This window comes from Talaromyces proteolyticus, assembly GCF_021365285.1.
Source record: "Talaromyces proteolyticus strain PMI_201 chromosome Unknown BGW36scaffold_9, whole genome shotgun sequence".
Lineage (NCBI taxonomy): Eukaryota > Fungi > Ascomycota > Eurotiomycetes > Eurotiales > Trichocomaceae > Talaromyces > Talaromyces proteolyticus.
The window spans coordinates 521201-534791 of NW_025764285.1; the positions used below are offsets into that span (position 1 = coordinate 521201).

At 47.6% G+C, this 13591-nt stretch overlaps 6 protein-coding genes across 6 annotated transcripts; 2 read left to right on the forward strand and 4 right to left on the reverse strand.

Moving 5' to 3' along the window:
• Position 1: 1 nt before the first annotated feature.
• BGW36DRAFT_345444 (myosin-like coiled-coil protein-domain-containing protein) lies at positions 2 to 2356 on the reverse strand. The gene is made up of 5 exons (XM_046213199.1): positions 1798 to 2356; positions 1420 to 1694; positions 1216 to 1367; positions 921 to 1164; positions 2 to 866 (listed from the first exon to the last, which is right to left on the reverse strand). Exons 1-5 carry the CDS (start codon positions 1934 to 1936, stop codon positions 327 to 329), a joined length of 1350 nt encoding a protein of 449 aa, XP_046069379.1. The 5' UTR covers positions 1937 to 2356; the 3' UTR covers positions 2 to 326.
• Positions 2357 to 2691: 335 nt separating this feature from the next.
• BGW36DRAFT_300396 (putative pitrilysin family metalloprotease) lies at positions 2692 to 5917 on the forward strand (the record flags this gene model as incomplete). The annotated part of the gene is made up of 2 exons (XM_046211619.1): positions 2692 to 3065; positions 3124 to 5917. The coding sequence occupies 2 exons, from the start codon at positions 2692 to 2694 to the stop codon at positions 5915 to 5917; spliced, it is 3168 nt and encodes a 1055-aa protein (XP_046069380.1).
• Positions 5918 to 6670: 753 nt separating this feature from the next.
• BGW36DRAFT_209571 (uncharacterized protein) lies at positions 6671 to 9532 on the forward strand. The gene is made up of 8 exons (XM_046209916.1): positions 6671 to 6943; positions 7002 to 7021; positions 7088 to 7171; positions 7224 to 7555; positions 7608 to 8019; positions 8064 to 8373; positions 8427 to 8705; positions 8751 to 9532. Exons 1-8 carry the CDS (start codon positions 6898 to 6900, stop codon positions 9203 to 9205), a joined length of 1938 nt encoding a protein of 645 aa, XP_046069381.1. The 5' UTR covers positions 6671 to 6897; the 3' UTR covers positions 9206 to 9532.
• On the reverse strand, positions 9314 to 10340 carry BGW36DRAFT_301111 (uncharacterized protein; the record flags this gene model as incomplete). The annotated part of the gene is made up of 4 exons (XM_046211665.1): positions 9314 to 9829; positions 9884 to 10030; positions 10086 to 10106; positions 10179 to 10340. 4 exons carry the CDS (start codon positions 10338 to 10340, stop codon positions 9314 to 9316), a joined length of 846 nt encoding a protein of 281 aa, XP_046069382.1.
• Positions 10341 to 10604: 264 nt separating this feature from the next.
• On the reverse strand, positions 10605 to 11785 carry BGW36DRAFT_383560 (oxidoreductase). Its single transcript, XM_046216681.1, has 3 exons — positions 10990 to 11785; positions 10825 to 10924; positions 10605 to 10771 (listed from the first exon to the last, which is right to left on the reverse strand). The coding sequence occupies exons 1-3, from the start codon at positions 11609 to 11611 to the stop codon at positions 10705 to 10707; spliced, it is 789 nt and encodes a 262-aa protein (XP_046069383.1). The 5' UTR covers positions 11612 to 11785; the 3' UTR covers positions 10605 to 10704.
• An 18-nt stretch (positions 11786 to 11803) lies between these two features.
• Positions 11804 to 13590, reverse strand: BGW36DRAFT_463373 (uncharacterized protein). Its single transcript, XM_046222210.1, has 2 exons — positions 12340 to 13590; positions 11804 to 12291 (listed from the first exon to the last, which is right to left on the reverse strand). Exons 1-2 carry the CDS (start codon positions 13399 to 13401, stop codon positions 12106 to 12108), a joined length of 1248 nt encoding a protein of 415 aa, XP_046069384.1. The 5' UTR covers positions 13402 to 13590; the 3' UTR covers positions 11804 to 12105.
• Between the last annotated feature and the right edge of the window lies 1 nt (position 13591).

A 13591-nucleotide genomic window follows, 5' to 3' on the forward strand; every position in this document is an offset into this window, starting at 1 on the left:
TGTCCTCTTAACATTGAATATAAACAGCTGCTACAAGTCTCCAGATGTATATAACATACAGTACATTCTATTGTCAGAAGTAGCCCGGGTACCCTAACTACCAGTTCACGTGTGGACTGCAACCCGAGACTGACTCGTGTGACGTATATAACAATATCAATTGACACCACCAAGTAGCTTAGTCTATCAATCCCTTGTCTTGATCTGATCTCAAGTAACGAAAGCGCAAGTACGCACAGTTGCCAGAGGAAAGATTGAACTGCCAACAGATAGACATGAATCCAGAATAAACCAAAAACACTTCGAATCCATATTCTGTCCGAGAACTACATTGTAATACCATTCACTACAGCGTTGTTGCCATTTGTTCGCGCTTCAGCCAATGCAGGGGGCGGCGGTGGACCGAATACTGGCTTTTCGATAACCTGTTCGGGGAAACGTTCGCGGATGGCTTCGTACTCCTCGTCGTCGCTAATGACACCATCATCTTCGTCGTCTTCGTCCTCATAGTCATCATCGTCATAGTCGCTCTGCGTGCCTTCTTCGTCACCTTCCAGGTCGCCAGTCAGAGCTTGTTCGCCGATGTGATTAGAATCCCCACCGCCAACGCCGTGTCCTCTTCCTTGTTCTTGCATACGACGGCAGAGTTCCTCCAGATGGCGGCATTTCTTCTGAGTCTTTTCTAGTTCTTGCTGGTTTCTATTCCGTTCTTCTGCCATCTCCAATATATTGCGATTGGTTTGGTCGTGCTTGCGAGTCAGTGTAAGGTTTTCTTTTTCAAGACGTTTGGTTTTCTTCGACATCTCCTCCATCTCCTTTCGAAAGGTGAGGAACAACTCGTTGCTATTATTCAATGTATCTTCAACCTGAGAAGAGCATTAATGTGGATATTTTTGCAGTACAATATTTAGGATACTAACCTGTTTGAATTTTTCAACATAGATGTTGAGTTGACTGCGAAGCTCGGTTTCAGTTTGATGAAAAGTGGAAACCTGAGAATTGAGAGCGTTGTTTTTGGTAGACTCAGTCTCTGCAGCCCGCTTCCTTTCCTCGTATCTTGCGGTAAGACTCTGAATCTCCGCATCTTTGTTTCGCAACAGACTTTTGAAATGAAGCTCACGCAACTCAAATTTTTCTGAAATGGTCTTGATCTTTGCTCGAAGACTTTGCCAAGATTAGCACAGCACGGTAGACAGCGAAAACCGTAGCACTTACGCCTCGTCCAACTCGACCTCCAATTTGGCGTACTTTCGGGTCTCTTGCGACGTAACGACAACATCTTGCACGTCGTAAAGAAGAGAGCTTAAGCGTTCGTTGACAATCAGTCGAGCCCTTCTTTCATTTTCCTCGAGTTTCTTGTTCTCATCCTACACATACCCATTAGCATTTTATAAACTGGTCAATTGGCAAGTAACCCACCTTGACTTTCTTGTTTTCCTTGGTGAGTTCTCGACACAGTTTTTCCAGCTTATCCTTCATCGTAAGCGTTTTGCTCAATTCAGATTTGCCCTTATCCTGATCTTTCTGCAACTGATCGGCTCGCTTTTTGCTCTTCGAATAGTCACGGTCCAATTTTTTCATATCCGCTAGTAATTCGGTATATTTCTTGTGAACCGTCTCGAGACGAGTCATGGGCGATTCGATGTTGTTCAAAAGTTGGTTCAGGTCTCTGGTAGCCTTTTTCACCTCTCGTTCTAGGAATGTTAGATACATGATGAAAAAAAATTGCTCATTTTTGATACACAAGAAATCGACTGGGGAAAAGCACGACAAGGGATGTAGAATAAAGCAACACACCGATTTCAGCTTCTTGGTCCTTTTCTCCTGCGGCATCTTGCTCCAATTGAGAGATCTTGGCGGCGAGAAGCTTGGATGTTTCATTTGGATCAGCCATTTTTTTCCCTTTGGCTTTCTTTGACATCGTAGTCGATGCCATACTCGTTGCCGTTAGTGGTAATTTCTGGTGGCTTCAATTTCTCGAATAAAGACGGGTTGAGAGTGTTCGTGTGACTGGTTATGGTCAGGACGTGTTCGTTGTCGACACCACTATTCCCAAGCCCGGACCGCAACCAAAACAGTTGCGGTCAGAATAAGATCGAGTGGCTCTTCCAGTATATTTCCTAGGTCATGAGAAGTGGCCCTGGGCGCGAAGCTTGTGATTTTGCTCAATTAGACCGACTCGAGTTTCTCGGGATCCCGACGTGGAAGTGCGGTCGAGGTTTTGTCTCTTGGCGAACGCAATACTTCTCGTGGGCACTGTTCGGGAGCTGAGAGGTGTGCGGATTGGACAGCAAATATCGTCTTGCTCAAGACATTCGACAAAGCTGCGTCCTCGAGGATCTTGCCGGGTTTTCCATCGGGGTTTAAGCGTAGTCATTACAAAGTCGAATCCAGCGTGAGAGGGGAGGAGCCGCCTTTCCCAATATGGCTCTAGCGCGAAATTCTCTAGATTTCTTTTCTTGGCGCCATCGGCATCATGCAGCATTATTATTGCTTAGCAACACTCGACCTGTTTTATACCCGACATGCCGCTTTGCTGATATCGTTCCGCCCTTTCATTCGATTCGGCATCGCTTCTTTCTTCTCGAATTTCCATCTACGGGGGCTTAGCGTGACATGCGACAACTGCATACGACGGCTGCATAAGCTCACTGATCGATCTGCCTGTCAGCTCCAACTGGAGCTACCGTCATGCTTCGTCTACCGACCGGAACACGTCGAAACTGCCTCGCTCTGTTAAGAGCTGCTGGCAGGCCACAGCCACAGAGGCTACGACATCAGAATGGATTGTTATCGGTACGATCTGCGTCGACTGTGACGGATCTCAACAACTACCCATCCGTAGGGGAGAAGCTCCATGGGTTTACAGTGAGGGAGAAGAAGCATGTTCCGGAATTGCACTTATCTGCTGTTCTGTTAAGACACGACAAGACAGATGCAGATTACCTCCATGTGGCCAGGGATGATAAGAACAATGTTTTTGGCATTGGATTCAAGACGAATCCTCCTGACGCCACCGGAGTGCCTCATATTCTCGAACATACAACATTATGTGGAAGTAAGAAGTGAGTACAGGTTATCCTATCAATGAGTTATTGTGTAGCTGACGAATCACTCTATTAGATATCCCGTGAGGGACCCTTTCTTCAAGATGCTTCCTCGATCTCTTTCCAATTTTATGAACGCCTTTACCTCTTCAGATCATACGACTTACCCCTTTGCTACGACGAATAAACAAGACTTCCAAAACTTGCTGTCTGTCTATCTTGACGCCACACTTCATCCTCTATTGAAAGAAGAAGATTTCAGACAAGAAGGATGGAGACTTGGGCCGGAAAACCCCCGAGTTGCAGAAGGACCAGAGACAAAGGATACCAAGCTCGAAGATATCGTTTTCAAAGGCGTCGTCTACAATGAGATGAAAGGACAGATGTCCGATGCGAACTACCTTTACTACATTCGATTTAAAGAGAGCATATTCCCGGCCATCAATAATTCCGGCGGTGACCCTCACTTTATTACGGACTTGACGCACCAACAATTAGTCGAGTTTTCCGAAAAGAACTATCACCCTAGCAATGCTAAGATATTTACATACGGTGATATGACTTTAGCCGATCACCTGCAGCAAGTTGGAAGCGTGCTGGACGGATTTGATAAAGGAGTAGCAGACAATGATGTACGGCTACCAAGAGACCTTAGCGAAGGTCCCATAGAAGTCACCGTCCCGGGCCCTATTGATTCATTCACAAGCGAAGATCGACAATACAAAAGTTCGAATTCGTGGCTTATGGGTGACACTACTGATATTGTGGAAACTTTTTCGGCGGGAATCTTGTCGTCATTACTGCTCGATGGCTATGGTTCTCCCATGTACCGAGCCTTGATTGAGAGTGAGCTCGGTTCATCCTTCACTCCCAACACCGGCCTTGATCCATCTTCCAAAAAGCCAATATTCTCTGTCGGTGTTAATGGTGTTCGCGAGGAAGACTTGCCTAAAGTGAGTGAAGCCATTTGTAACATATTCCGCGAATCTGTATCAAATGGATTCAGTGACGAGAAGGTCCAAGGCTTTCTTCATCAACTGGAACTTTCGTTAAGACACAAAACCGCAAATTTCGGTATTGGGGTTATGGAGAAAACCATATCTTCGTGGTTCAATGGTAGCGACCCAATGAAGGAACTTGCCTGGAACGATGTTATCAACGAGTTCAAAGAACGATATTCTAAGGGCGGGTATCTTGAGTCTTTGGTGGAGAAGTATCTTCTCAAAGATAACTATATGAAGTTCACGATGGTAGGCTCGCCATCTTTTAATAAGGAGCTTGATGAGCAAGAAAAGGTGCGGAAGTATTCCAAACTTTCCGAGCTGATTTCCGAACATGGCTCGACGGAACGAGCAGTCGCTGAATTGGATAATGTGGAACTGGAATTGTTGAAAATTCAGGAGGACGCGCAACTCGCTGATGTGAGTTGTTTGCCATCTGTCCACGTCAGTGATATTTCAAGAGAAAAAGAACGCAAGCCTGTTCGAGAAGCTACAGTTGACGGTGTCGAAGTTATGTGGCGTGAGGCGCCAACCAATGGTTTGACATACTTTCAAGCTTTGAATCCTTTTGACGATTTGCCAAACGATCTTCGTCTCTTGGTGCCACTTTTCAATGACTGTGTCATGCGCCTTGGTACTTCTGGCAGAAATATGGAACAATGGGAAGACTTGATCAAACTCAAGACGGGCGGCGTCACTACGTCATCCTATTTGGTCTCTTCACCAAGTCAGCTAGGCAAGTTTAGCGAAGGACTTCAATTCACTGGATTTGCCTTGGATAAAAACATCCCTGTCATGCTAGAGACTATTCACGCTCTTGTGGCGGAGACTGATTTTTCAAGCCAAGCAGCTCCGCGCATGATTATGGAGTTGTTACGCTCCACAACGAACGGCGCGCTGGATGCAGTTGCTGGTACTGGCCATCGTTTCGCAGTTAATGCTGCTGCTGCAGCATTAAACGAGAGTTTCTGGGTTCAAGAGCAGCACTCTGGGTTGACTCAATTACAGGCCACGGCTGATCTGCTTTTTGATGCTGCAAACTCTCCGCAACGTCTGCAAGAACTGATTGAAAAACTCCGCCTAATCCAGAGCTTTGCCATATCCAGAACATCGAATATGCGTGTTCGCATGGTTTGCGAAGCTAGCAGCGCTGCAGAGAACGAAGTTGCTTTGCAAAAGTGGTTGGCAGGTCTTCCGAAACCTGTAGCAGTACCTCGCTCAGACAGCAAGGTGCAACTTCCCAGCAACCCTGGAAAAGTTCTCTATGATATGCCCTACAAGGTCTACTACTCTGGTCTTGCTATGGAAACAGTGCCTTTTATTGATCCCGCTAGTGCTCCATTGAGCGTCCTGTCCCAGCTGTTGACTCACAAGTATCTGCACCCAGAGATTCGTGAAAAGGGTGGCGCTTATGGTGCCGGGGCTAGCAACGGTCCTATCAAAGGTGTCTTCACACTGTCCAGCTACCGAGACCCCAACCCAAGCAACACCTTGAATGTTTTCCAGAAAGCTGGCACTTTTGCTCGGGACCGCTCTTGGACGGATCGGGACCTGGAAGAGGCCAAATTGAGTATCTTCCAAGGTCTTGATGCCCCAACTAGCGTCGACGACGAGGGCGCGCGTTATTTCATGAGTGGTGTTACTCACGAAATGGACCAACGCTGGAGAGAGCAAGTCCTGGACGTGACGGCGAAACAGGTTAATGAGGTTGCGCAGAAGTATCTCGTTGACGCACCTCGCCAGGCATTGTGTGTGCTAGGTGAGAAGAAAGAGTTTTCTGACTCAAACGAATGGGCTGTGAAGAAGCTGTCGCTACAGTCACAGGAACCAGAGGTGGACGCTGTTGAAAACGCCGCAGCCACAGCTTAGTTTGTGGTATCCAGCCCTGAACCCGCTGTCAGACCATCTACACTCTACCATTTATTATTCGCGCCAGTACTTGGTCGCTAAAAGTATAGTGACTTTGTGCTCCATATACCCTTCATTTAAACATGTACTATAGGCCAAACTTGGTGTTGCTCTTCATATGAGAACAGCATATATTTTAAACTTACTGTACGACATATCTACTGTACAATAGACCGTCCTATTGCTATGACTACCGAGCATTTATTCGCCTTTGACAACACGCGCCGCTAGAACAGAGCAAGACTCGTCTCCAGTCTCGTCCATGACTGGCAGATGCCTAGTCGCCCCGGTGACAATATATTGATTATATTGACGCTCGGGTATACAGCGCAAGAGCAACTCCACTGACATTCCATATCCAAACTTCTGTTCTAGGGGCGTTCCCCTGGGTAGCAGTGGACTGCTGGCTGTGTCTTCCGTAAACCTTCGCAAGAGGCGTTTTGTGAGACCGCTTTTTGGCCCCTGCTGGTACAGGGGGGCGATCATCCTGGAATACGAGGTGTGGAGGGATCTCAGTCTCCGTTTATCAGACCTGCCCTAATCCGTGAGCCTATGGAGGGTGGACTAAAAACGCGAGGACATAATAAACATATAATCATGGATCCGTAATCCTATATATACACTGTCCAAGTGACAACAATTCAATCGAGGCTGCTACAAGTTACGCTTGATGGGGCTGGTCAATCTCGTGATCACCGTTAATCAATAGATTGATAGCCTAGGCAATTAGCAGCACCTGCGGCATTACCCGCCCCCCCAGTACACCCTTAATATTCTTAATATTACTTAACTAACCATCCATACGCCGCTGATAACCTGCCAGCTTCCCCCGGAATTTGTTCATCTCTCCGTGGCTCTACTCGCGCGATTATGTGAGATATTCGTCCTGCTCTCCTAGTAGCCATCAGCAAGCCAGGCAATTACCACCAACCGCCTATACAATGGCCGACAGCCAATTCCTCGCGCCAAAGCCCACCAAGGCCTGTGGTAAGTTCGTATCGTATCGTGTTTGGCGGAAGTTTCGATGGGCTGATTGGACACGCAGTCAATTGCCGCAGGCAAAAGGTAGGGATCTACACTTCGATTTTAAACGGTCGCGTGGAAATACGAAGGCTTATAATGCATTTATAGATGAAATGTCAGGTCGACGACGCTCCACCGTGCCGTCGATGTAAAAGCCTCAAGACCGAATGCATATTTCGGCCACGAGCAAACGTATGTGATCAACGGATGTAATTGTTCGGTGCGAAGGTTAATTAAGATACAGGCTGCGGCATTACACAAACTGTCAGAGACGCCCCTGGCCAATGCGACAGTAGCTTTCAGCGGTTTTAATTTCGCCTCGGCCCCTTCCACTAATCAAGCTTCAATCCTGTCTCGCTTAGACACGATCGAGGCTATCTTGGGCATCAAGAAGCTATCAGATGACCTTCTCAAATTCGATGTAGAAGAAGATCTAGACATCGAACCAGATGAGCCTGATGGAGATTTTCCGTTGTCCGGGGTCTGGAAAGCCCTCACCCGATTACGAGAAATCGCCAGACCTTCTCAGGATTCGACTATCTGGTCCAAGAAGGTTGTCAAACAGCTATGGCACTCGTACGTATTCAGTGGATTAATCAGTTGGCTAGTTGCATGCTTATCTCGCTAGATTCCATACCCATCTTCCCTTGTTACACTTTTTGGCCGATCGTAAAACATTTTCTAGCCCGACACCTCTACTTCTCGCCTCTATACTATATATTTCTTCATTGCATCATAATTCTGCTGAATATGCGAACTTTTCTCCGGGATACTTTGCCGCTACGTGTAGCGCTATTGCAAATCTAGTCATGCCTTCTAGTTCAAGTTTTGGCCTCAGTAATCCGAATCATCCTGGTTCCAAAGTGGAAGAAGTCGTTTTCAACGACATTCTGGGACTAATCATGGCGAGCTTGAGCTCAGAGGCATTCATTGATTCGACGGGGACGTGGATATCTATTGGATACCGATTACTTTTGGACCATTGCCCACACCGAGAACAGGGTCCCCAGGACTGGAAAGGTCTTTTTTCTGGGCTTCAAGTAAGCTCCCTGCTTCGATTTCCGACTTATTCTAATAAACAAAGGTTATTGATGTGGAACATGCCTCCATCCACTTATGCTACCCATTACTACCGAAACAGCCACCACAGTTACAATTGCAAAACCTCGATCGCTCACAAGACAACGCATACCGAGGATTGTCTCAGATGATGCATAGCGGTATAAGCCATTTCGTCGGCCGGGGACTGCCTTCAATATGGTCGTTCGTCAGTGGAAAGGGCACCGTCAAGCTTGTCAGCGCAGAGACGACCTTTACAGACCAGGACTTTCAAGTAATCCGCCGCTGGGCTAAAGAATTAGATGAGTGGCTGGTTCGGTATAACGGGGCTTCTCGTGAGTTATGACTGTACTCATATCTTTTGAATATGAAACTGAAAGAAGTGTAGAACCCTCCGAGGGTGATCGCCATGGTATTTTGATTCTTCTTCAGTATCATCTTCACAAACTGTTTGTTCTTTCTATTTATCACCCCGCTCGTGGGTATGATCTCGGAGCGCATAATTTTACGTCTATGGAGAAACACGAACTTTTGATATCAGCTCGCTCGATCCTGCGACTGCGTGATAACGACACGGGGATATGGTCAAATTGGGATCTTGTGATGGTCACACTAGCTGCCATGCTGGTGCTCCGTGGAATTGAAGACAAAATGGCAAACCAAGATGGTAAGTAGAGTCGTGGTATAAAGCAGCCTAGCTAATGTCCTTCAGATTTGAATCTAGTTCAAAGCCATCTGAAAAGTCTACAAGATTGCCTAACCCCAACCCCAAGCATTCAACATCTTCTAGCAGAACGCCTTGAGAATGCTCTGCAAAACATGCAGAGCCCTGTATCCGCCAGTTCCGACTTGATCATGTCAAATGCGAATGTGAACTTCTCGTGGACATTGTTTGACCAGAACACACTGTCTCTAGCAAACCCAACCTGGTTGATGCAAGACCCTCTTTCTATGACCCCCAAACATGCCGTTCAACCGTCGCCGACTGAGCCTAGGAACGGCATTCCGGATCAATTCCACTCTGATTTGGTGCCTGGTGATGCGCAGGCGTTTCAAAGTAGGCAATGGATGCAGGAGCAGGTGTCTGGCATGTGGCCGTCTACTTTCCATCGATTATTTGGACATGATGAAGCAATACAATCTGAAAACGGCGCCTTAGGGAGCTAATGATATTCTATTCGACGATCGTCAAACATTCCCAAGCATCTGTTTTAACTACCAATTTGTTGAACCATGCAAGCAGCAATCAGAACAGATGATGAAACATAAGCCGGTTCATTCCCGCCTCACAGCGAATTTCAACAGACGCACATTCTTATCTTTATGCCACTTCCAAGTGCTTTCCGCCAACCCAGAAACCAACGAAGCTTCAACTTTCCATTTAACGCCCGTTTCCTCTCCAACCTGATGCCAAAACTCAATCCACGATGCTTCATTATGTCGAAAAATTGATTTTTCGCCGGCCACCTCCCGTTGCTCGCCCGGGTCAATGTTGCCCACCTGTCGCCCCAGAATCAACGCATTCGGCTTATCTTTCAACAGACTGACCAGTCTTTTCGCGACCTTGAAGGAATCTTCTTTCCCAAAGAGATGTAAAAACGAGCCAGCATAGATGATGTCTATCTGCCCGGTCAACTCTTTCACCAAATCTGAGTTATCATCAAAGATATCTGCAGCGATAAAACGCGCCTTGAACCTGTCTTTATCAAGAAATAGGTCATAGCCCAGGTTCATAAAATCGAGACTAATATCAGTGCCGTAGAGGTTACCCTCTGGAGCGCCGTCGAATGCCTACACCGAAATAAACTTTTCGTTACATGTATGCGATGGGTAGGTGGTTCTTACCAACTGTCTCAACTCCTGGCCAAAGCAGCACCCCGCGTCAAGAAACTTTTCACCGGCTTTGACTCGCTGCAGGATTTCGTTGTAGTGTATAGTTTCGACGAGACTCAGTTGCAGAAATCTAAAGGATCCGATGCACGGGTATGGAAACTAAAGAGTCAGCTTATTTACCCAGAGGGATACTCTTTGTTCGACAATAACATACAATATCAAATGCACGGTCTCGCTGATAAATTTATTTATTATTTATCAACCATTTCCATTCCTTTCGAATTGCATGACCCCTGTTTATACTCACCAGAGCGAGAATATGGCCATCAACCTCATCTGCCGGAATCCCGCTATACTGCTCCAACAGCCTGCGCGCTTCAATCGACAAATCCTTTAATTCATGCTCGTACCACGGCGGACGGGAATTCTGGGCTGCGTATTTCCGCGCTTCTTCTAATATCCCGGACATTTTGTCTAATTACTAGGTGATGGGATTGTTCGATCTGCATAAAGAGGAAAGGTGCCAGCCGGGTAAATATTTAGCAATTGATAGTGACAAATATTCTGTGACGGGCACGTCACCCACAACATATATAGGCCTGCATAGCTGCCCCGCGCCAAAACGAATTCGGGTTTGATTTACATCAATTGATGTCAATCAACACATTTGATACAAAGACGTGGAGTATACATATATATATATGCTCGATTATGAATTTGAAGAGAACATGACTTGGATGTGTATTTGCAACTGAGTTTTATAAGATCGTAATGTGAATTGCTTCTAACTACAGCAATTATTTATGTTCTATTAATCAACACGATAGTATATTCTACCAGGGCAACTGCAACGGAGTCGGGAGATTCTTCCCCAACACCGGCTCCGCAGTGCCAATATCCCTATACTCACTCATCAGATCTACTTGCATCTATAATTCGCAAAGGAAACTTACCCAGCCCCTCTGGGCGCCCAATACGTTCCCGTCTTGGAGATATCAAACTCCTTCTCAACGAACTCCACCAACGACTTTGCCGATTCGTCCGGCGTGATAGCTGTATCGTCAGCCCTCTATCCTAACAATAAAATGATAGTTGAAAAAAAAAAAGTAGTTATTTACCTCCCCCCTGATCCCAGTACTTATCAAACCCCACACTCCGCGTCATCTCCGTCCTCATAAAGCCCGGATGCACCAATCCCACCGCCACGTTTTTGTCTTTCAGATCCAACGCAAGCAGCTTCCCGACCATATTCAGCGCGGCTTTGCTCGCATGATGCCCGTAATTCCCGCCGCCTTCTTTCTCATGCCGTAGCGCAATACTACCGCTTTCAGACGAAATCAAGATTATTTTGCAGTCTTCATCGGTGGCCAGAAGGGAGCCCTTGGCGAGGGCCTGGACGGCGAAGACGGGCCCGACAGCGGAGGTTGTGTACATGGAAACCTGTTTCTGCCAATCGAGCTCGTCGAAGGTCTCGAAGCCGAAGTAGCCGGCGGAAATAATCACGGTGTGTAGGCGGCTGTTGTAGGGGTGGAGCTGTGTGGTCAGCGTGCTGCCGATGTCCGGCTGCGAGATGTCGATGTTGAGCAGCCAGCGGAATTTGGGGTGAGAGGGGCTGGCTGGCGGCTTGCTGGAGCGTGTAGTTGTGTAGACTGTTGATGTGGAGGGGAGCGAGGCGTAGAGGGTCGCTAGGGAGGCGCCGAGCCCGCGTGTTGCGCCGACGATGAGGATGTTGCGTGACATATTGATGGTTTACGATTTGGTTGAGGGTGGTGGAGGTTTGAGGGTATAATAATGGCGACTGGTTTATATATAGATGGTGTGGGATGGCATGACGCAAGATGTATACCATCGATGATCCGCCGGCCAATCACACCATCAATTGATAGTCTTGGTGAATATTCACGAGACATCTCGACCAGCTTCTTTATAATTAGAAAGAAATAAAAATAAATAAAAATAATGCTGAGCGCAACGTCCAGTTGATCATTCATAATAGTTGGACACTGTATCGATTGATAACCATTTTTGGTGGAAGAGGAGAGGATAATTACGACTCTTACACAGGTCTACATCCATATCCATAATCAGTGAGAAGACGGTTCTGCAATGTACATTCATATTCGTATCCTCCCCTCCGATAGTATACAGGAAATGTCCGTCCCTCAGCATGTCCGGTTTCCGGAGTCTCGCATTGCTTAATCGTCAAAGTCCATGAATGACGAGTGGCTACAGGTTCACCTTTCTGCACTCGGCGCTTGAGCATCCAGAGAAAATACATTCGCCGACCCTTGTGACATTGGCGTCACCGGCAACGACGGAAATGGTTCAGTTGCTTCGTCGTTCTCGTTTATAGATGCTGGGTTGCTTCGAGGAATGACGAGTGGGTTTGAAATGTCAGAGGTAGGAGTGACGTTTCGCGACTATTTCAGATATTAACTACATATCTTGTCCCGTTGGTAGATTCTTACCTGATCACGGATCAAGCCCTGGTTAACAGCCAACTGCTGGGCTGCACTGCGTCGTCGCGCAATTGCTAGCTCTTCCTCATTCTCAGCTGCTTGTTCTTCCTTGGCTAGCTCTGCCATTGATGGAAAGTCTTCAATCTGCGTAGCTCCCGCATCCGATTTCGACTCCCTTCGTTCCCTGCCGCGGCCGCTTTTTGAGTCTCTGGACGAGTATCCTGATGTGTTCCGGCGGGACCGACCAGCGCTTCCTACCAGGTGATCGTCCGAAGTAAATCCAGTACTTCGGCGTGCTAACGTAACAGCAAATTCGTCATCTAATGGGACAGCATCTTCGTCGTCTTCATCGTCGAATATAAGATCTCCTCGTGAGCTCAAAGAATTCGACGTCTCTTGCGATGACTGCGTAGTACTCCGGAGCCGCTTTTGCTTCTTTTTCCCAGCTGCATGATTGGTTTCCTCATCCTCTTCCATTAACGGCTGCGCTTCGAATTCGTCGCGCGCTTCATAGTCATCGTCATGCGGAAGCCGGCCTGGCCGCTCCTGCAAATCCGCCGCGGATGGGCGATACTTGACGCCCCGTGAGCCTAACTTCCACGGGAAGCGCTCCAGAAAACCTATAATCGACGACCGCGGAATGACGGTAGGGTCGTTCCTCTGATCTGGCAGAATCGAGCTTTTTCTGCGTGTGCGAGCAGCGCCGTAGCTCATCTTCCGCTGGCGCCGAGGTTGCTGTGGCCCACCCCCGCTGCCTGCCAGCAGGCGATCTAGTTCATCATTGCCCCATCCTAGCAGCCCATCGTTATCCTCGTCGTTATCCCAGTCGTCGTAGAAATCAAAGTTCAGTTCAGCGCGCCCTCGCCGGCGACGTCGCAATTGGGTGTCGCGGCTGGGTATGCATGGTGCGGTGCATTCTTGGAGGCAGGTCCCAATCGACGCAAAGCACGGCGCGAGGTATTCGTGCGCGAAGGTGTAGAAACGTTCCTGCGCGGTTTCGTTTGCGGATTCGAGATTATGCGAAATTTGGTTCAGGGTCTGGCGGATGCGAGGGTCGCTCGTGCGCATCATCTTGTGTGTGGTGTAGTGTGGTGTGGATGTCGATGGGGGAGGGCAGTTACGTGTAATTGAGAATCAGGGTCATGACAGAGAGGCAGAACCTAGCGGCAGCAGACCGAGCGATGCATGGTGTTCGGTATGTGAAGCAGTACGTATAATCATATAATGTAATTATCGTATTACATTATGTTGTTGGGGAACA